The sequence below is a fragment of the Octodon degus genome, unplaced genomic scaffold (assembly GCF_000260255.1).
Source record: "Octodon degus isolate 3935 unplaced genomic scaffold, OctDeg1.0 scaffold00013, whole genome shotgun sequence".
Classification (NCBI taxonomy): domain Eukaryota; kingdom Metazoa; phylum Chordata; class Mammalia; order Rodentia; family Octodontidae; genus Octodon; species Octodon degus.
Window position 1 is genome coordinate 18,015,965 of NW_004524589.1, and position 22,157 is coordinate 18,038,121.

Sequence of the window (22,157 nt, forward strand, 5' to 3'; positions counted from 1 at the left end):
AATTGTTTCCTGCAGATGTTGAGCAAAGATTGTTCACTAGTTCTATCTTGACAATAGCTATTATGAAAATAACAAATCTTCCTTCCAAGTTTTAACTGCTAACATACTAATTCATTTTTAAAGTATCGTATTTAAAGTAATGTGAGGATGAAATAGGTTTAATGTTTAAGACAAATGGAAACTTACACGTCATTAAAAAGGCCATCATGAAATTGGAAATTCATCCCAGTAAACCACTGTAATACCAGTGTAGCATTTGGACCCAGCGTAGAATGTTCTAGTACCTAGTAATATTTATTATATATCAAAATAATTTCCAGTAAACTGAAGAATATTTCGCTTGATGTCTAGTTAAATGGAGTTTTAGTTGCTTGTGCTTATTCATTTTACAATATTGTTATATGGTATTAATAGATTGCTGGATATTTTCATGCTTAGTTGATCATAGTTACCATTTTTGCATTTATTAGGACTCAAAAATCTAATTTATCATAAATTATTGTTTGTATTTAAAAGAAAATGTTAATATGATAAATATTTTACAGAAAGTTATTTTGTCTTGTTTTATTCTTGCACAATTGGATGACGTCCTACTCACCTTTTAGATTATAACTACAAATCTTTGTAGATAAATGGAAATAGATTTCTGAGAAAAGTTGATTTATAATTACTGAAATAACAGATTTCCCTGAAATTTAGTAACATGATAAACATTTATTATCTCATGGTTTTCTGTGAGTCAGTAACTATGGGAGCAGGTTAGCTGGGTTTTTCTGACTCAGTTCCTCAATCAAGATTTTAGTCAGACTTTTTCAGGCCTACAGTGTTCCCAAGGTTCTGTGGGACTGTAGAATCTTCTTTACAGCTCAGTCACATGGAGCTGTTAGCTGAAGGCTGCATTTCATCCTGCATAGCCTAATGTTCTCCAAGAAGGCTGTGTAAGTGTCCTAACAGCAGTTGATTTTCCCAGAGCAGTGGTTGAAGAAAGAATATATAGGAAACCACACTACCTTTGAACCTAGTCTCAGAAGTAAGACCATACCAAATAGTCTGTTTTAGAAGCAAGTCACTAAATTAATCCTATTGTCAAGTCTGGGGAGTTTAGGCTGTACTTTCTGAGTGAAGAAATGAAGAATTTGATGATGCATTAGGGTTGTTTTTTTTTTTTTTTTTTTTTTGTAGTAAGAATCAAACTCAGGATCTCACACTTGCTAAGGAGGTGCTGCACCGCTGTGCTGAATCCCCAGTTCCATATTTTTCAAATTATTTCAGTGCTATACTTTAAGTTATAGCACCTATGATGAATATTGTATTTGTTTTCTACTTACTGGCAATAGTTCTCAACTCTTGACTCTGTCAGGCTTAGCCTGTGCAGCCTTTGTATTTTGCAGCTAAGCAAAATAAAGAGGGTTGACTTAGGCCTCTCTGTTTGCTTGGAATCAGGTTTTTCTTTAGACAATTCTAATGTGCAGCCAAAATTATCCACTTGGAATCAGGTTTTTCTTTAGACGATTCTAATGTGCAGCCAAAATTATCCACTGTCTGTAAGATTCACCTTTTGATTGTGTGACATATATTATTATTATATTTTTTGTAAGACTATTATTGTCCAGGTTTAGGTTAGCCTGGTGTACGTATATAGTGAGAACCTGTCTCAAAGAAATAACAGAAAAAATTTTGTATAATAGACACTCTACATGTTAGGGGAATGTATTTTTTTTTTTGTTTTTTTTTTTTTACTAAGTTAACTATTTGAGCTTTTTCTTTTTTAACTTCTGAGCAATTCTTTTAATAGTCATGTTATTCTAGTTATGTATTGATTTGCCTCATAACTCAAAAGGTCTCTTTGTTTATCCACTGTCTGCCAACCCCTGTATCTTCAAGGTTTCTACCTTCTCTCACCTCCAGTAGATTCAGTGTTTCTGTTTTAATATTTAGATCTTTGGGCAATTTTGACTTTAGCTTAGTGCATGGTAATAAACATGGAGTCTACTTTTAGTCTTCAGCATGTGGAAAGCCAGTTTTTCTAGCACCTTTTATTAAAGAGGCTGAACATGTTTGGACCCTTTGTCAAAGATAAGGTGGCAGAGATTGTAATTTTGTCTGCATCTTCTGATCTGTTCCATTGACCCTCAGGGTTTTTTTTTTTTTTTTTTTTTTTCTTCCCCAGTACCATGCTGATTTTATAGTAGCTCGCTCTCTCTTTTTTTAATCATAGTAGCTTTGTAGTATAATTTCAAGTCAGGCATTTTTTTTTTTTTTTTTTTTTTTTTAGTTTTTTTGACCAATTTTGCATGCTTATATCTGGTAATCTAAACAACTAATTTGGACACAACAATATGTAATGTAATAACCTTTGTTGAGTTGCTATCATCTTGTTTACTGAAATTCTCTATTTCTCTATATTTTTTGCTATTAAATTTTAAAATGGGGAAAAAGTTTTCATTAGAGATACAAAATAATTCATTTTGCTTCTCTAAAAATTGTTTCGTATACTTTCACAGTTTTGTACTTACTCTAATATATGGATTAAATTGTGTATCCATGTTTTCTAAAAAGTAACTGCCAAATGTGTGAATACCATTTATTGCATGGTTCATTTCTTTATTGATTTGGATGCCATTTTAAACACATATTTTTAATGTTTGGGTCTGTTTCTAGTATTCCTCTGAGTTAATTGGTATACTGTTTATGTTTTTGAAGTGAAGCTGGATGTGGTGGCTCATTACTGTAATTCCAAAGCTCTCCGAATGAGGCAGGAAGATTGAAAGTTTGAGCTGGACAGTTTTGTAACTTAGTGAGACCCTGCCTAAAATAAGTAAATAAAAATAAAAAGGATGTGGGATAGAGCTCAGTGTGAAGACTGTGTTCAGTTCCCAATACAGTGAAGGAAGGTGGTAGAGAGAGGAATGAGTGGATAGATGGTAGCAAGATATATTGAAGAGAAAAATGTATTTTTCAGTACCTTCCAAGAGCGAGCTGCTTTTTGCATATATTAAATCACATAACTAGGTTTCACTCTAAGTGAGTTTGGGATTTGTAGAAGGTATAGGTGTTTGTAGTTAACTGTCCTTCAACATTGCCATTTTTCTTTAGTTGTGATGCAGATCCATCAGCCCTAGCAAAATATGTTCTGGCTTTGGTAAAGAAAGACAAAAGTGAAAAAGAGTTAAAGGCATTATGTATTGATCAGCTGGACGTATTTCTTCAGAAAGGTAAGATCTTTGGTTTTAAAATACTATTTTACTTTAGTAACTTATTTAAAACATTATTCACAGAGTATTAAAGGAACTCAGTAAGAGATAGGCTGTAATTGTAAGAAAGCTGAAAAACCAGTGTTACCATTGATAATATCTAGAGCTTATTTAAGATGTAAACTTTTCTCATTTAATATCTTTATGCTTATTTTTTAAAATAATTTTCTTTGTTTATTCTTAAAAGATTCTGATTTTTTTTTTTTTTCCCCTCTTTCGTTTTTGGGACAGGGTCTTGCTACATAGTTCAGGCTGCCTTTGAACCCACTGTATAGCCTAGGGTGGCCTGGAATTGACAGCAATCCTCCAGTCCTCCTACCTCATGTTCCTGAGCGTGGGGGTAACGGGGTGTGCCACAATACCTGCTACGTGTTTTTTTTTTTTTTTTTTGCGGAACCGGGGATTGAACTCAGGGCCTTATGCTTGCCAGGCAAGCACTTATTCTACTGAGCCATCTCCCCGGCCCCTACATGTTCTTATATGGATTGAAATTTAAGAAAAGATTGTTTATTTAAAGATGGTGCTTGGCAAGCTACTTTGAATTTTGTTTAGCATATTGTTTTCAACTTGTTTGGGCTTTGCTCACATCTAGATATTTGTTGTTAATTACGGGGGTGGGGGGACTACATGGAGAAGACTAGTTATAGCTGGAAGTTACTTAGAAGATCTGGCCAGTGCAGTCTCTACCACCTTGAAAATTGAAATAAATGAATCATTACCATGGACTTAGGCCATTTTCACTAGTTGAGAAGCTGTTAGTCTTCTACTAAAACTTGTATATTATAAAAATCAAGGTAGATTTCATTATATTAGAGGTCCAATATGTATAAGTAGGGAATTAGTATTTTTCTAAAATGTTCTTTAATCTATCATTCTTTTTTTTTTTTACAAATTCTTTTTTTTTTAATTATTTATTTATTTATTTATTTATTTTGTGTGTGGCCAGCTCAGCCCACCAGGGGGCGGGGCTTGCTGGCATGTGGTGCTGGGGATTGAACCGCGGTCCCTGTGCTTTGCTAAGCTTGTTCTAAGTAGGTGCTTTAGACCACTGAGCCATCTCACCAGCCCCTATCATTCTTTTTTAATTTTTAGAAACACAGATATTTGTGGAAAAACTTTTTGATGCTGTGAATACAAAGAGTTATCTACCTCCTCCAGAGCAACCATCATCAGGGAGTCTGAAGGTAGAGTTTTTTCAGCACCAAGAAAAAGATATAAAAAAAGAAGAGGTAAAAATTTGTGTTAAACCTTACAGCTTATCTACAGTTCCTTTAAAAGAATAATTATACTGAGCTTTTTGTTTATTTCTGTTAGGAGTTTTTAAAACACCCCAAGATTTGATGATTTCACTAGACAGGGTAATGGGACTTAGCATATATTTATATTCATGGCTATGCCTTGTGCTCTTACTTTCTTCATTACTGGGATAAAATATCTAAGACCAGTAAATACGAGAGGAAAGGTTTATTTTGATTCAGTTTGTACAGGTTTCATCCTACAGTCAGATGGCTCCAAGGCAGGGCAGCATAGTACAGGGGTATGGTCGAGGAAAAGCTACTCATATGACTGTGGGGAAGCAGAGAAAGTCAAGGGCGGAGCTGGGTAGGGATTTAACCCTCTGCCACACCTCCACATGACATTGAGCCAGCAGTCTGCCATACAGTTTAGTCACCTTCCAAAAGGCCTACCTATGAAGCATGAGGCTTTAGGGGAATATCTAGTATAAACCATAACAACTTGTTAATGCAGGTTACAGAGTAAAGTCAGCAAAGACATATCGGGTGAAATCTGGTAGAAAATAGCATAGGCTTTCAGAGTTCTTAGAGTCACGTTGAGGTGAGCATAATTAATTCTCCTAGCAATGAGTTGTGATAATGCATGTTAAAAAGGTAAGCTTCTGAGAGATTAAATGCCTAAGGTTAATTTTTAGAGTAGGCAGCTTCTATTACAAACATATACAAAGTTCTAGATGCTAAGAAGAAAGATATTTCAGCTAAAACCATATTGTCACACTTTAGGCCAGTAAGCCATTCTTTATCAGAGAATACTGGGAACCCTTCCTTCAGAAATCAAGGGTTGCAGAAATCAGCTAAGGACCAGTATTATGAGCAGGTTCTTCTAAGGATTGTAGTGTTAGGTACACTTTTAACTCTTTTCTGTACAGCGAAGAGTCAAAAGAAATACTGTGTTGGAAATTGCTTGTGCCACATAGAGATGATGTGACCATTTGTTTATCCTATGAATAGAAGTTTGGGTTGTTTAGAATTTTGAGACCATTAACATTAATGGTTATAACTGATGGGTAACTGACTTATCTATATCATGTTATTTTCCTGTTAAGATATTTTATTTATTTATTTTTTAATGTATTTTAGTACAGGGTCTACAGAGTCTCACTACACAGATTAGACTCACAGTGATCCTCCTATTTCCAGCCTCCCAAGCCACTGGGATTACTGTTGTGTGCCACCATGTCCAGTCTCAGTTGTCCTCTTAGTGCATCCTGGGGCGGGGCCGGTATTGCACACCAGGCATTCAACCTTAATTGTTGCACCTGCCTGAGCAGGTGCTTTAGTCTGCTGAGCTATCTGGTCGGCCCTAAGACTTTTTTTTTCCACTGTTTTTTTTTTTTTTTTTTTTGTATTTGGTACAAGGTCTCACTATGTAACTTAGACTTGTAGTGATCCTCCTGTTTTCAGCCTCCCCAGTGCTGGGATTCCAGGCATGTGCCACCACATCTGGACTTGATGGCCAGCTCATTTGCCTGGCGGTAGGGCCAGTGTGGCATATGGTACCAGGGATAGAACCCCAGTCCCTGCCCTTGCCTAAGCAGGCACTTACTTTCCTGTTTATTTCCTTCTTTCTACATTATTTAATTGCTTGCCTTGCCTAGCAGATTCATTCTATTGAGTTTAGCTGTTGTCATTTTGTAGAATATCCCTGAGGAGAGCTGCTTTGGTGGTCATGAATTTCTTTTGGTTCTTTATTATAAGAAGTAGCTTATTTCTCTGTCAGTTTTGAGAGATTTTGTAGGGTCTTTCAGACTAGGTTAGAAGCTGTTATCTTTTAGTGCTTGAAATACTTCATACTCTCCTTGACTAAAGGTTGTGGTGGAGAAATCTGTTGTGTTTCTTCTCATAGGCTTTCCTTTCTAGATGATTTTTTTTTTTTTTTTTAACAGCTTTGAATCTTTAGATTCTTAGTATTATATGCCTTGGTGTAGTTTTTCTGATCATGGTTAAGTAGAATTCTGTATGCCTCACCTGTTTGTCAAATTCTGCTTCCATGCTTAAGAAGTTTTCTGCCAAGTAATTATGTGAACAGGTTTTTCAATAACCATTTGTGGTATGTTATTTTCATTAATTCCAGTCAGTCTTATTTGTTATTATTTACATTATCTAGCAGCTGTTGATTTTTTTTTTTTTTTTTTAAGTCCCTGTGCTTTTTTGGGGGGAAGGGTGTTTTTCAGACAGAGTTCACTGCAGTTCAAGATGTGCTTGAACTCATTTTGTAGCCCAGGCTGGCTTTGAACTCAGTAATCCTCCTGCCTCAGCCTCCCAAGTATTGACATTACATGTACCACCATGCCTGGCTTTATGGCTGTTTTTAAGAAGTCTTTCATTTAATGATAACTAACTGCACACCTGCCTTCTGGATCTGGTATTCTATCCTCACATTGGTTAATTCTGCTACATATCTTTAGTAGAATTTTAATCTCCTGGTGAATATCTGTATGAATCGATGTCATAAAATCCAGTTCTTTCCTGTGTGGAGCATTCAAGGCTTTCATTGTTTCCTAAGCTTCTGTTTTTTGTTTTTCTTTTATTTTTGTTTTATCAGTATCTTCTCTAGATTCAGATAACCATGTTCTTCTTAAGGTCATCATGCATTTAGTTACCTGTGAAAAATTTCTGGTATTTTTTTTCAAGAGCTTCATTTGTCCTCTTTGTTACTTCCGTGTCTACCATCTCAGAAAGTTCAGCGGCCTGAATTTTGATTTCTTTCACTCAGTGCCCCCTTGATTATTTTCACTGGATGAGCTGGAAGTCTGGGCTTGCATCTTTCTTCTATGTCATCTCATTTTATGTTTTTAATAATTATGTTTTGTGTTAATGCTTGTAAGTTGCTTAGTATTAGTTGCTTTACTAGTATCAAAGCCTCCTTAGGAAATGACTAATATTTTTGCTTTATTTAAAATTATATATATGCCTGTAAAATATGTGTATATATAAATATATATTTACAAGTATATTTGTGTATACTTGTATACTTATATATACAAGTATAAATGAGACCTTGTTAGATTATTTTCAGACCCAGCTAGTCTCAAGCTTGGGAGCTCAAGTGATCAGCCTGTCTCTGCCTCCCACTAGCTGGAAATATAGGTATGTGCCACCATGTGTAGCTTTTGATTCTCAGAAAATCTTGACTGAATCATGGGGTGTTGGTTTGAGAAGCAAGTTTTCTCCCCAAAATACTTAATGGTAAAGCCTTAGTCTTATACCTAATGAAAAAATAATACTTTGTTGATCAGTTTTCCTGATCAGTTGTGGAAGTTATTTATCTCTATCATTTAGAATTGTCAAAATGCCAGATATTAGTGTAGCTTTAAAGTGCTGTGGGTGCATTGAAAGTTTCCACCCTGCTATGGAACATAGTTATCTGTCAATATAAGTTACTTGCAAGGGTGCTGTTAGTCCTTGTATTTAGATCTTCATCCATGTGTGTCCTCTGCCCAAAGCTTCATGTTCTCATAGGTGGGGCTTTGGGGAGTGATTGGATTGTGGGTGAATGATACTGGCTCATTCTGCTGGTTGGTTTAAGCATAGTTCTTGGTGTGAGTAATGGATTTGCTGAAGAGGGAGGATATACTCTGGGTGTGAGTGGCACTGAACAAGGCTTGTAACCTGGATGGAATAAGAAAAAAGGAAAAGCTCACTGCTTCCTGCCTGCATTGCCGTGACTTCTTTCTCTTCTGCTGTTCCCCTCTGCCATGCTGCCCTGCCTTAGATGATTAAGGTGTGAGTGCTGCCTGCCCTAAGTAGCTTAGGTAAGATACAAGGGAGAGAAAGAACTATAGTTGTCCCTTGTTGCTTTGCTCCCTTCTGTCCTCCATGAACTGTTTCTCTTCGATGCCTGTTTGCCATGCAACCCTTTCTTGAACCAGCTGATTATGCAAAGAAACCTCTACAAACTGTAAACCTTTCCCCCTTTAATCCAGTAGTGGGTATTGGGTATTTTGTCCCAGCAACAAGATAATAAGACAAGTACATTGAAGTAAATATAAAGAAAGAAGTGTATCAGGAGGATTGTGTTTTGTTCTGAATTGATTCTTACCCCATGGAAGCTGGAAAAGCTGGCATAAACGAGGACATATATACAGTATCTGTAGATCACATCAGAATATTTTACAATTTTTATAAAAAATTACAGTGTTAAACCCTGCTATATTTGCAGAAACTTTCTTTCAATGTTTCCTGATTTTGTTTAGCCACTAAATCCTTTTTAAAAAATCACGTATTAATGTCCCATATTCTAAGCAGTACAGCCTGGAAGCAAGTAGCACTGATCAAGGGACTGTTTTTTATGTCTGCTTTCTAGGAGTTACATAATAGAAATGCATGTCTCCTGTAGGAAACAGGAATATATGGTTGACATGATGGTGTGAGAAACTAGATGTACTGTAATGAGTTTTCAAATACTCTGAACTTTTTTTTTTTTTGGGTGGTGCTAAGAATCAAGGAAAGGCCTCATACAAGTAGGCACCCTCCCACTAAACTGTGCCCCAGCTCTTAGATACTGTTTTAATGCCTTTGAAATGCATCTTCTTATATTCTTTGATGTGTTTTATGTAAGATTTAAGTCCATGAAAACAAAAATGAGTATATGTTAGACTTTTGAAAGAGAAGTAAAATTAGCTATCCATTAATTATATTAAAATAAGATTTAAAATATTTCCTTACCATTTTTATAAGACAAGTATTTATGAATTGCTTTATTATTCACTGTTTCAGCTGACTGTTCATTATGGTTAAATTAAATGGTTATGTTTACTAGAGAAATTTAACAGTTTGGCTCCTATATTACATGAATTAATTTAAAGTTACTGAAATAGCGTGGTAAGGAGTAACTAAGCTTATATACCTTTTTAAAAATATATATCAGATCAGTAAGGAAGAAGAGCGAGAGAAGAAATTTTCTAGAAGACTAAATCATAGTCCTCCTCAGTCAAGCTCCCGATATAGAGAAAATAGGTGAGTGACTCCTTGAACCATGTTCAGTTTTAGATTTTGATTACCTTTGTATGAGACTTTGATTATTATTATTATCATTTTTTCTTCCTGTATTTTAAGGAAGGGTCTACAGGGTGTTCAGGGTCTTACTACTAGATTGGACTCAGTGATCCACCTATTTACAGCCTCCCAAGCAAGAGCTGGGGAGACTGATGATCTTTTACATAGTACCAAGTAATGCCTATTTTTTTTTATTAGTTCAAGAGAATATTGCTAGGTACTTTGATACCAAGAAAATACATATTAGATTTGTATGTCTTGGGAGCAAGATTTAGAATTGTGCTTGACATGTATTAGTTAATAATACTTTTATTCCTAACTTGAGATTGCAGTGGAATTTTAACATGAGACCTTTTTGTTTCCATTTAGTGGAATTTACTTTTTCTATTAAAACTTCAAAATGTTTGGAGTATGTTGATACATAAATACCTCTGGAATATATGTACTAGACTGTAGTGTACATAAAACAGTGTGCATATGCTTAACAGTATAGATGTTGATGTGTGTAACACTAAAGCTAAGACATTAATTTTTTTTTAAAAAGTTTTAGACTACTAAAAAGACTTTCAATTTGACTTTCCCATGTTTGTATTCTGATGATAGACAAGTAGTGAACATTGCTTTTACATTCAGTTTGTTTCCTATGTAGTTATTATTTGCATAAAAATGATCATATATTTTTTAGAAGTCGTGATGAAAGGAAAAAAGATGATCGTTCTCGCAAAAGAGATTATGATAGAAACCCTCCCCGAAGAGATTCGTACAGAGACCGGTATAATAGAAGACGAGGGCGAAGTCGCAGTTATAGCAGGAGTCGAAGCCGAAGTTGGAGTAAAGAACGACTTCGTGACAGGGACAGAGATAGAAGCAGGACTAGAAGCAGAAGCAGAACACGAAGCAGGGGTAAATAAAACATAATTTTGGTTAGCATTCTTTTATTGTGAAAAAATTCCATGTTTAAATGTTTTAAAAATTGTTTAATTTTTTGAAAATCTTTCTCTTTTGTTACAATGTTCCTGTGGTCCAAGTAAATGTTTTAAAAAAATATGTTTATAAGTTCTTACATGTTTGTAAGCTGCAGGTTAAAGCTGCAGTTACCTCTGTGCCTTTAACAGGACATATACAGTGAAGAAAGGTTATGTTCAGTGTTGGTGAGCATGTAAATAAGTGAGTTGTAGAAAAAACTTTGTGTCTGAAAATGTTAATCTGTTCCTGATAAATGACTTACCAATCCACTCCTAGGTATTTATCTAGAAGAAATGAAAGCATATATTCATGCAAAGATTTGTACTCAGATGTTTGTGCTAGCTTTAATGTGTAACAGTCTTAAACCAGAAACAACCCAGATGTTCATCATTAGAAAGATATCGATGTGGTATTCACATATGGTTGTATATATCGAGTAAAAGAGAAAGAACTATTGATACATATACTCACAGAGTAGTTATGTTGAGGGAATGAGGGGAGATAAAAGTACATATGTGTATAAAATTTTAGAAAATGTATACTGATCTATAATGATAGAAAGTAAATTAGTGAGTGGTTGCCTGAGATAAAGAATGGATTACCAGTCATTTACAAAGGGGGGGTCTGAGGATATCTTTGAAGGTGATGAGTAAGTTTATTATTTGATTGTAGTGTTAGTTTTTCAGTTATATACATAGATTACAACTTATTATATATGTTACTAAGATATATATGTATATAATAGCTTACTAAATTGTACACTTTAATTTAGATTTTTATCTATGTATTATATCTCCCACTATAAAAAGTTTGACAAGTTATCTTTCAGGATGTATTTGAAAGAGCAAGTCATTTCTGACATGTAATTTTTCTTTTATTATACCTTATTGAAAGGCAAGTATTGCCAAAAAATAACTACAGCATCTTTGAGTAAAACATTTTTATTCAAACATAGATTTTTGTCACTTTTAATACTGTTTTTGGCCTTAGTGTAAGCCTCATATTCTGTATTTTTCTTTCTCTCTCTCTCTCTCTCTTTTTTTTTTTTTTTTTTTTTTTTTTTTGTGGAAATGGGGATTGAACTCAGGCAGGCCCTTGTACTTGCCAGGCAAGTGCTTATTCTGCTGAGCCATCTTCCCGGCCCTGTATTTTTCTTAACAGTATTTCCCTGGGCTGCAATGTAGGTATAGGTAGTAGCTCTCATTGCACGTTGCTCCACCTATCTGCATATTATTTCTGTTTCTTGGAACTATACAACCTCGTTTATGTTTAATATGCATACTCTCTGTTCCTTTTGATATCCATTCTCATCTTTAATAGTGTTCATTATAAAAATTCAGTGTCTGTAGATGGATGATGATGAAATATTTATCAGGAAAAATACCATGTTTTTATTACATGTTCTATTTTGTGGGTTATACTAAGATGTAATGAAGATAATAAATTTCATTAGAAACAATTTCAAGGAAAAACTCATTGAACAGTGGAACTTTATGTGTAGTTTTATAGTTTAGGTTGTATTGAGTAGAAATAGCTTACATTGAAATGGTCTGTATTAATTGAGTAGTCTGTAAAAGAAAGGGAACTTAAAAAATTGTTTATTATAGCAGAAGGGTACCACCTTCTTAAATTTGGGACATAGTGGGATTGGGATTTTTGTTTATTTTGTCTTATGGTTCAGTGTACTTCATAAGTTGTTTGTATTTTGTTGCAGAAAGGGATCTGGTAAAACCTAAGTACGACTTGGATAGAGCAGATCCATTAGAAAATAATTATACTCCCGTCTCTTCAGTACCTAATATCTCATCTGGTCACTATCCTGTACCTACTTTGAGCAGCACAATTACTGTAATTGCTCCTACACATCATGGTAATAACACTACTGAAAGTTGGTCTGAATTTCATGAAGACCAGGTGGACCATAACTCTTACGTAAGACCACCAATGCCAAAGAAACGGTGTAGAGACTATGATGGTAAGTCTTTCAGTTATATCTGCTGCCTCCCAAATTCTGTAAATTTAGGTTGTACAGTTATTCACAGATTTTTCTCTGGTATTGAAACATTGAGAACTTAGTCTATCATTTCCTGAATTTCCCAATAATTATTGTTATTTGGAAACAACAAACTTTCATTAGTTATCTCTGCCAATTATCAACTTAAAGACTATTTCTCTGCAAGGTTTAAGACATTGGAGTTTTAAAACCTACATGTGGAAAATGACCCACCCATTCCACTTCTAAATTCACATCTGAGTTATTTTTCAAGGAAGCTGCTTCTAATACACTGTGACAAAATTCACTTTAGAAATGAGTTAGGGTTTGGGGATTCTGGGGATATAGCTCTTTGGCCTAAGTACCAGCCTGGCAAGGCAACTTGGGAGTTCAATCCCCAATACTCCAAAAAAAAAAAAAAAAAAGGCATAGAAATGAGTGAATATAGTATAGAATGTAACTAAGACCTAGAAATGTGTTACTTAGATAAGATTTTTATAAGAGAATCGAAAATTCTAAGTATTAATAAGAAAAGTTTTATAACTTATTAAAGCCAGAGTTGCAATATTCTTGTAATTTAAAATGAGAGGTTTAAATGAAGGATTTGTCTCTAATGACAAAAGTATGCCAAAAATTAAATGTGGTGTTGTTTTGCTAGTTAGCTTTTATTTGCTTATACATTCTTTTTAGATATATGGTTATGTTAGATAATATGCATATTAGACATTAGCACTTAATACATTTTAACTTGACCTCTTTTTTTTATTGGTACATATTCACACTTGACATAGTTTATAATCATCTTGGAGAGTGGCTATGTGTACCTTTTACAACTTTTTTCACCCTAACTCTGGCCCTCCCTTCTGCTCCCATCCTCTAGTTCCTCTATCACCTTTTACATATTTGTTGGCATTTTTGTCTTAGTTTATATTATGGCATATAATGTTTACATTGATTGGAGTTACTGGAGTCCTGTACACGACACATCTTTATTTTCATTTCCCCTTCCTCTCCTCTTTACCCCTTGTGCCTTTCTGCCCATCCTTTCTAATTGTCTTTGTTTGTAGTTTGCCTCAGTCAAATAAGAAATACAGTGTGGTATCTAAGCTTGTGTGTCTGCTGCAGTAATACACGCATACCATTGTTATTGGTATGAATACCAATGTTTATGCCAATGTTTAAAGCAAAATTTGTAATAGCTAAATCCTGGAAGTGGCCTGAATACCACTGAAGGATTGAATAAACAAAGTGTTGTATCTTATTTGTAAGGGACTAATACTCTGGTGTAAAGAAGGACAAACTTGAGGTATCCATAGGAAAATTGATAAATATACTTATGTTACTGAAAATGAGTAGATGACTTTGTGGAAAAAAGGGTTAAATGTTATACTTTTGCTGTTAGAAAGATTTATGTTTTGTAACTTACAGACTATTTGTATTTCCAGTAGTTTTCACATTTTTTTCTAACTATTCTTTACTCACAGAAAAAGGTTTTTGTATGAGAGGTGACATGTGCCCTTTTGATCATGGAAGTGACCCAGTAGTTGTAGAAGATGTCAATCTTCCTGGTATGCTGCCTTTCCCAGCACAGCCTCCTGTTGTTGAAGGACCACCTCCTCCTGGACTTCCCCCACCTCCCCCAATCCTTACACCACCACCTGTGAATCTTAGACCCCCAGTGCCACCTCCAGGTCCATTACCTCCCAGTCTCCCACCTGTCACAGGTCAGTATATAACATTTGTTGGTGTGTATTTATTATTTGTCCATTAATAGTTTTTCTTTAAGTTAAATCGGTTCAGTTTGATTTTTTAAAAAGTATACCTATCATGCAGCTATCTGTAGAAATTCAATGAAATACTTTCATTTGGAATATATGTAAGCATTGCAGCCAGAACCAAAGCAGTTACTGTGGTTTGGAATGGCCCTATGAATTACCTACACTACTGATGCACTCCAGTTGCCTGCTTATGATGCTGTGTAAGGCAAACTTGTTTTGGAATGCATTAAAAGGCTTTCATAACAAGAAAGCACGTTAGGTTGTAAGAGCTTTGTGTTGATAGAAGGTATTACAATTTGATAAAGAAAAGTATGTTTATATATTAGTAATTTATTTTATTTGTTTGTTTTCAGATGATATTTCTTATTCTTTGGTTTTGACAGGACCACCGCCTCCCCTTCCTCCTCTGCAGCCATCTGGCATGGATGCTCCACCGAACTCTGCAACCAGCTCCGTTCCCACTGTTGTAACAACTGGCATTCATCACCAGCCTCCTCCTGCTCCACCCTCTCTTTTTACTGCAGGTGCAGTTTTGGCCCACTCTGTATGCATCATGTACCTTAGCTTTAAAGCAGAGTCCTTTTTTTTTCTTTTTTTATTCTTTATTTTTTTTATATTTTGTGAAAGGGTCTACAGGGTATTCAGGGTCTCACTATTAGATCGGACTCATAGTGATCTGCCTGTTTACAGAGCTGAGATTACAGGTGCGTGCCACCACGCCCAGTCTCAATTGCCCTCTCAGCGTGCCCTGGAGGTGGGGCCTGTACAGTATTTCCGGGATTGAACCCCGGCCCCTGTGCCTGCTTGCAGGCTCTTTAATCTGCTGAGCTATTTCGCCAGCCCAAATCAAAGTCTTAAATAAGGAATTTGATAATGTCTATAAGATTAATTGCTTCGTTAGAATCATTTTTTTCTCACTAAATTATGTTAACTACCTTGTAGGCTTTGTGACTATTAAATAATTCCTGTTATGATTATTTTTAAAACTTTACCTTTTAATATTTTTTGCTTTTATGGAACTTCATTGTAATACTTATAAAACATGGTAGTTATATTAGTAATTTGTTAGATGGCTTACTGTTTCTACTGTCAGCATTAAAAATTACCAAATGGAGTTTTATAATTGTTTTTTAATTGCAGTTTTTGTATTACCAGATGCATATGACACAGATGGCTACAATCCTGAAGCTCCAAGCATAACAAATACTTCTAGACCTATGTATAGACACAGAGTGCATGCACAAAGGCCTAACTTGATAGGACTAACATCAGGGGATATGGACTTGCCACCCAGAGGTACTATGATTAATCTCTTCTTCCTATCACTGTTTTACGATACCAAGAATGGGAAACCATTTTTACAGAACATTTTCTTTTTTATAACTTAGGTTGAATAGGGGATGATGTTTTTGCTAATTACCTGAGTCTTTTTTTGTCTCATTAGATAGAGGTAATGTGTGGTTCTACATTTATGGTAGAGCCATAATTCATTATATTGCTCCATAGAGAATTTTCCCACAGGAAAAACTACCTCATTTCCAAGGTAGTTTTGTTTCATTTGTACTTCCGAATTGGTTCATTCACACACTTAAGAATAACCAGGTGTGGTGTTACACTCCTGTAATGCCAGCAGTTAGGAGGCTGAGGCCCTTGAAGTCAAGTCCAACCTAGGCTACGTACGTGAGTTCAAGACCAGCCTAAACTACACAGTGAAAACGCATCACTTTAAAACACGAAAACTCTGCAAGAGTTGTGCTTTAATTCCTAAAGTCTGTCCTTTTTTAGATAATGAGATTACCTGTGCAAGCTAGTACTTGATATGTTTTTTTTTTTGTTGACTTTTGACATGTTTAAACTTGATATTGGTTTGGTTATGTTTCTAAGCAAATGGAATTGTATATTAGAAAGTGACTTCTTTTAGATACACAGTGGTCCCTCACTTATCATGGAGGTTATATTCCAGACATCCCTGCAATAAGTGAAAATCATTGAAGTAGTGACATTGTATTTATTTTAGTATTTATATTTTAAGGCTTTATAAACCCTTCCCACATTCTTGTAAACCTTTCCCACACTTTTAAAAACACTTCTAATATTCTTAACCATTTTCCAGACTTGTAAACCTACATAATTTCAATAACATGTGTACTGTACAGTATTGCAAAATCCTGCAGTATAGTGAAAAATCCACGATAAATTAGATTAATTTTTTTTAAAACACATGAAATGGTCTGCAAAGGTCGAACTGCAAAATAGCAAGGGACTACTGTAACAGACTTTTAAATAAATTTTCTAAAAGACTTGGGATTGATAATAGTCATAAGCCAGGGCAGAAGTGCCATACTAGAGATACAAATTGATAAGAAGGGTTAAAGGAATGAGTGTGTTCACATTATTTTGATGGATACAGCATTTGCCACAGGTAACATTCTGTAGGGTAAGTGACAGCAGATATAACAGGAAGTATTCCCATTGCTAGTAAAAATGTCTGTACTTAAGTCACTTCAATTAACTATTAAAACCCATTTGTATTCTGTTATTTTTCCTGTTTCTCTTAGCTGTAATTTAAAAAAAAAGTCAAAGTTTGTCATTGTGAATAAGTCAAACTTAATAGTGCCTTGTGTGGATTAGTACTTAATGATTGCTTATGCAGTGTTTTTGTGAGTTGGGAGTAATAAAATTCTGAGCATCTTCCTTGAGTATTTGAACATCTTTTTACAATAGAGGTGTGAAGAACATTTTAATTATATATTATCTTTGAGGTCAGAAATTTATATGTAAGCCTCCCACCACAAACATTGCTTGAATTTTCTTAGGGATTTCGGTAACCACTGTTAACAATATAAAAAGAATTTTAAAATACTTCATTTGTGAATGATAACATAGCTTGTAATTAAGAAGTAGTCACTTTAGATTACAGTCCTTTGTGATATTTACCCATCTTTTGAATGTCTTTCCCTCCTAGATAGTTTGTAAGCTCCATTTCTTTCTGCTTACGGCTTTCTTTTCATATCAGTATTCCTTCTCTTGACTGGGTATTTACACTTCATTTCTTTCTCATGGTGTGTTGGAGTGGCATAAATTTATTAGATTTATGAGATATATTTTCATGGCAGGTTAATTTCTAGTGATTGAGAGAGATCAAATTTTTCATATAAATCTTATCCTATAGAAGTTGGAGTTACAGTATTTTAGCTCTTTATGAATATAGTTATGAGTCCTGCTATTGAGAAATAAATGTCTGTCATCCCTACAAGAACTAGAATGGCTTTTAAATAAAATTGTAGTACCTTACAATTTTTAGTACTGTTCCTTAGATAACAATATGTACTACTTTGAGCTAGTTTAGGGTATGGTCTATATTAATATTGTTTACTATGTCAGGCAACTGATACAGCAACCCAGTTGAAGATTGTCTAATCTTTTTTTTTCTTTTTCTTTTTTTTTTTTTTAATGCATTTAGTACAGGGGATACATGGCCTACAGGGTCTCACTGCATAGATTGGATTTGTAGTGATCCTCCTGTTTTCAGCCTCCCAAACACTGGGATTACAGGTGCGCACCACCATGCCCAGTCTTGATTTTCATTTCAGCACACCCCAGGGGGCGGGACCGACACTGCACACTGGGGATCAAACCCTGGCTGCTGTGCTCTGCCTAAGCAGGCACTTTAGTCCACTGAGCTATCAGGCCAGCCCTTTTAAGATTGTCTATAATGCTGTTTTCACATTTTTTCAGTGCCTTCCTCACACCCTGATATATTTTATTTATTCCTGATTTATATTGCAAATTCACTGTCCTGGTTTGTCACATATATAAAAAGCTTATAGTATTGTTGATTATGTAATTGTTATACATTCCTAATAGCCTATAGATGATTTAAGTTTATCAAAGATTATAGTAGTTATAGGTGATAGTTTTTCTTCCATGCTTAATAACTTTAAAATCTTAATGGAAAATTACCATTAAAAAATGAAAAAGAATTGGGCCTTTGAATGTGTTAAATACTAATGTAAAAGTTTCCTAGAAATCTTGATAATTACTCTGTGTATTTCTTTGTGTGTGTGTGTGTGTGTGTGTGTGTGTATTTCTTTTTTATAAAATGACTCAAGGAAATGATATGAAACAAGCTGGTTATAAGTAGTAGGCAGAAGATAACTTCACTTTTGGTAAAAAAAAAAAGTATAAATATGCTTATAAAAATCTAGAAGGTCACATACCAAAATACCAATTCTGTCCTCAGTATTACCTCAGTCCAGTGATTATTCTTCCTTTGCTTTTGCATATTTTTTGAAACATAATTGTTTCTGAAGCAAACAGTATTGAAGAAAGTTATTTTAGGCCAGGAGTCAGGAATCCAAGAAGCCAAGCCAGATGTTCAGTAGCTAGGTCTGAAATCCAAGGAAGTGCAGCCAGGACAATGGTCACGCGGAAGTGGCCGCTGCAGGTCTCTTCGTCTTCCACTGTACTGCCATTCATTGACCTCTTTTCTCTACACTTGATGTCCTCTGCATAACTGCATTTAACCAGATTCTGAATATAAATGGCATGACAGCAATTTGAATTGCTACTAACATTAGCTATTTTGTAGTTACACACCACACAAAACTCACTACAAATCAAGTGGTCCTACACAAAAACATTCCTGTGTTTTCTAATCTGTTTGCTGCAATTTTTACCACCGATGTACTTTTTTCATGGACCTGGAAGAGATCATTTTTTCCTCAAAAAGAATTTAACGTACACACTGGGCACTATTTTAGACTTGGTGTTAAGTCTACTGATATTTGCCCTTGTCTTTATGCTGCACAGTTGGAAGGTTTTACTACCATCCAAATCACCTCGCAATAAACATAAAATACCACCTACCTATCGACCCACTGTCCTTGCTAAGCTTGTTGTTGTAAGGCCCGAAGCATCAAAATGACAGCTTTTACCTACAGCTGCTGCCTGTGTGTCTCTTGAAGTGCCGTGCCCTTTCCAACTGCATTTTCAGGAGCTGCTCCAAACCACTCTTGAGGTCTAAGACCCAGACCCCAAGGGTGAGGCTAGACTTGCTTCTGCATTGCCACCACCTAGCAGCATACCAAGTCACTCTGTATAGTACGTCAGCATAGAAGTGCGTGCCACAAAAGCCTTCCTGTAGCATAAAGGAAAGCTACAAAAAAAATTATGCTGGTAATAAGACAGTAACAACAATTTTTGCAGGGAGTATTTAAAATTGAAAAATTATATGATCACAGCAAAGATGAGAAAGACTAAAAGGACTACAAAAATTTCTTTGTAAAGGAAAATAAATTCATTTCAGAAGGGTTGCTCTAGATCAGAGGAACTTGTGTTCACTGAGAGAACTGTCTTCTGTCCGATGATTTCCTGCTAATGTGTTTAAAGATTTTGGACTTTTCAACTTCCTTGCTTTTCTGGTAGCCAAATCCGCCGCCGCCTCCTCTCTTTATGTGCTTGCCTTCACTGCTGTTCACATTGAGATCCACAAAAGGAGGCACCTTGAAACTAAATGACAGAGCAACCTGGGACAAATTTAGGTTATTAACATCAAAGATCTGCTTTAGAGAGTGGGAGTCATATGCTCGTATTCTTGTATGCTTCCTGGACAGATGTATGAAGAAAGTAATTCTTTTCAATCAATTTTTCAAGCTGAGACAATGTCAGAAATTTTAGACCAGGAAAAGTCACATTCACTTAGTGGAACCGTGGACTGCTTCAAGTAACGAAGGAAAACCCAATTCTTCTGGGCACAAAATGAGCAAGGCATGCCCTCTTCCGTTCAGGCCTCTGGCAGTCCTACCCACACGATGAATATATTCCTTAGGGTCATCTGGAGGGTCATACTGAACGATCCAGTCGACTTCAGGAATATCCAGCCCTCTCGCTGCCACGTCCGTGCACAGCAATATCCCGGAATCTGCATTGCAGAACTGGAAGAATGTCGTTGTACGCTTATTTTGCTTCTGCTTCCCATGAATGGCCAAGACAGGCAAATCAGTGTAGTTCAGCAACTCCTAGTGGTATTTCACAGACATGCAGTATGAAAAGAAGACCATGAGTTTCTTCTTTCGGTTCTTCTTAAGGAATGTAAAGAGCAGAAGGAATCTCTTTTCAGAGGGACAAACAACATATCCCTGCTCAATACCATTCACTGTGACATTAATTTTGTCTTCATCCACACCAACATACAATGGCTCCTTTTTTAAAGAAATCCTTGCCAGGTCTTCAACTTTGAGTTTGTGTGGCAGAAAAGAGCATGGTCTGTCTGCATATTGGCAGTAGTTTAATAATATGCTTTAATTCTTCTTCAAATCCAACATCCAAATACGATCTGCGTCATCAATAACCAGACACTGTATATTTTTATACATAAACCCAAGAGTATTTTGCTTATGGTCCAGGAGGTGGCCAGGGGTGGCCACGTTGATGTTGATCCCATTAGCAAGTTTCTGGGCCTCCGCAGACCTGTTGTTGCCGCCCATGATCAAGCCATACCTGTGAATGTGGTGGGTCATTAGCTCCTTAAGGATACCAAACATTTGCATAGCCAGTTCTCTAGTAGGAGACAGAATAAGAGCCCCTGTTCTGTTCCTGGGCATGAACTTTAACTTAACAATGAGTTTAATCACAGGGATGAGAAATGCAAGGGTTTTGCCACTGCCTGTTTTTGCAGCTGCTAAGAGATCCCTGCCTTCCAGAAGTGGTCTAATACTTTTATGTTGAATTTAATTTCAGTCATGTTTGTGAAACCCATTTCTTTTACTGCCTTCAGAGTGTTTTCATTGACAAGATCAGTTAGAGAAGCAAAAGAAGTATCCTCAAAAGCTCCTGTCAGTCCCAGGGACAGGCTGGGCACCTTGCTGTCACCGTCCTCACCACCTGACTTTTCCACACCGTCTTTTATTTGTCCAGGAGTCTTAGTGCTTTCTTTAGTTTTTGCTTGTTTTGTATCAGGCCCAGCATCATTCACTAATTTTCTTCTTTTTCTTTTTTTGATTCTGAGTTGGGAGACTGTGTTGCTGCTTCTGCCTTGCCTACCATGGCAGGTTTCTGGGAGGGACTTTTGAACTCTGACATTTTCCACTGTGTCTTCACGCTCATCTCCATTTTGAGTTTCTGTCAATCTCCCGTTTGTGGAATATTTCAGAGGTTTTTTAACTTTTCTGATGTTCCTTCTTTCTTCAGGCTCATTTCCATTTTGAGCTTCAGACAAGCTGGCAGTCACAGAAAGTTCTGCAGATTTTTTAACTTTCCCAACTTGCCCTGTTTCTTCAGACACATCTCCATTTTCAGTTTCAGACAAGCCCCCATTTGTAGAATGTTTTAGGGATTTTTAAAACTGTTTTTAAAATCTTGTTTCTTTGGGCACAATGCCATTTTGAATTTCTTACAGGCTCACATTGGAAGTTTCCAGCAGCTTTAGGTTCTGCTGCCGCAGTTTGAGGTTCTACTTCTCGATCTTACGCAGGAGTTTCATCTGCAAGTGCGACATGCTTGTGGAGAAACCCAGGGTCCCAGCATGACTCTCCCAGCTGACGTTACTTCCTTCCCACTCTTTGTGTATTTCTAAACTTAAGTGAACCTGATAGATGTTCTCACGCTTGGATATAGGGGGGCGGGGTGGGGTGGGGTGGGGGTGGGGTGGCTAAGTAGTTTCCAATTTGTGGTCAACAAAATCGAATCCGACAATTTTTAGCAATTCATTAAAAGAATATTCTGGGAAAAACTAATGATTAGACACATTTTCTGATTTTATAAGAAAAGGAACTTAGCTTCTTTATTTTTAACACTGGTCTTGAATATTAATAAAAAGAAACCGTAAGTGAAAAAATAAAGATTAATTAGGGCAATTCATCTCAATTACTGG

General features: G+C 35.9%; 1 protein-coding gene and 1 pseudogene across 11 annotated transcripts in view; one reads left to right on the top strand and one right to left on the bottom strand.

Moving 5' to 3' along the window:
- Rbm26 (RNA binding motif protein 26) overlaps positions 1-22,157 on the top strand; it is a 90,913-nt gene that overhangs the window by 21,653 nt on the left and 47,103 nt on the right. For 4 of the 11 annotated variants that reach the window (XM_023709604.1, XM_023709601.1, XM_023709600.1 and 1 more), the window contains exons 2-9: positions 3,097-3,215; positions 4,347-4,483; positions 9,420-9,508; positions 10,233-10,450; positions 12,228-12,488; positions 13,991-14,230; positions 14,638-14,808; positions 15,425-15,580. In XM_023709604.1, the coding sequence (XP_023565372.1) occupies positions 3,097-3,215; positions 4,347-4,483; positions 9,420-9,508; positions 10,233-10,450; positions 12,228-12,488; positions 13,991-14,230; positions 14,638-14,808; positions 15,425-15,580 (1,391 nt within the window). The remainder of the gene's footprint in view (positions 1-3,096; positions 3,216-4,346; positions 4,484-9,419; positions 9,509-10,232; positions 10,451-12,227; positions 12,489-13,990; positions 14,231-14,637; positions 14,809-15,424; positions 15,581-22,157) is intronic. The other 7 variants (XM_004626272.3, XM_004626270.3, XM_004626271.3 and 4 more) reach the window with 3 other exon arrangements.
- Positions 18,617-21,782, bottom strand: LOC105741469 (annotated as a pseudogene).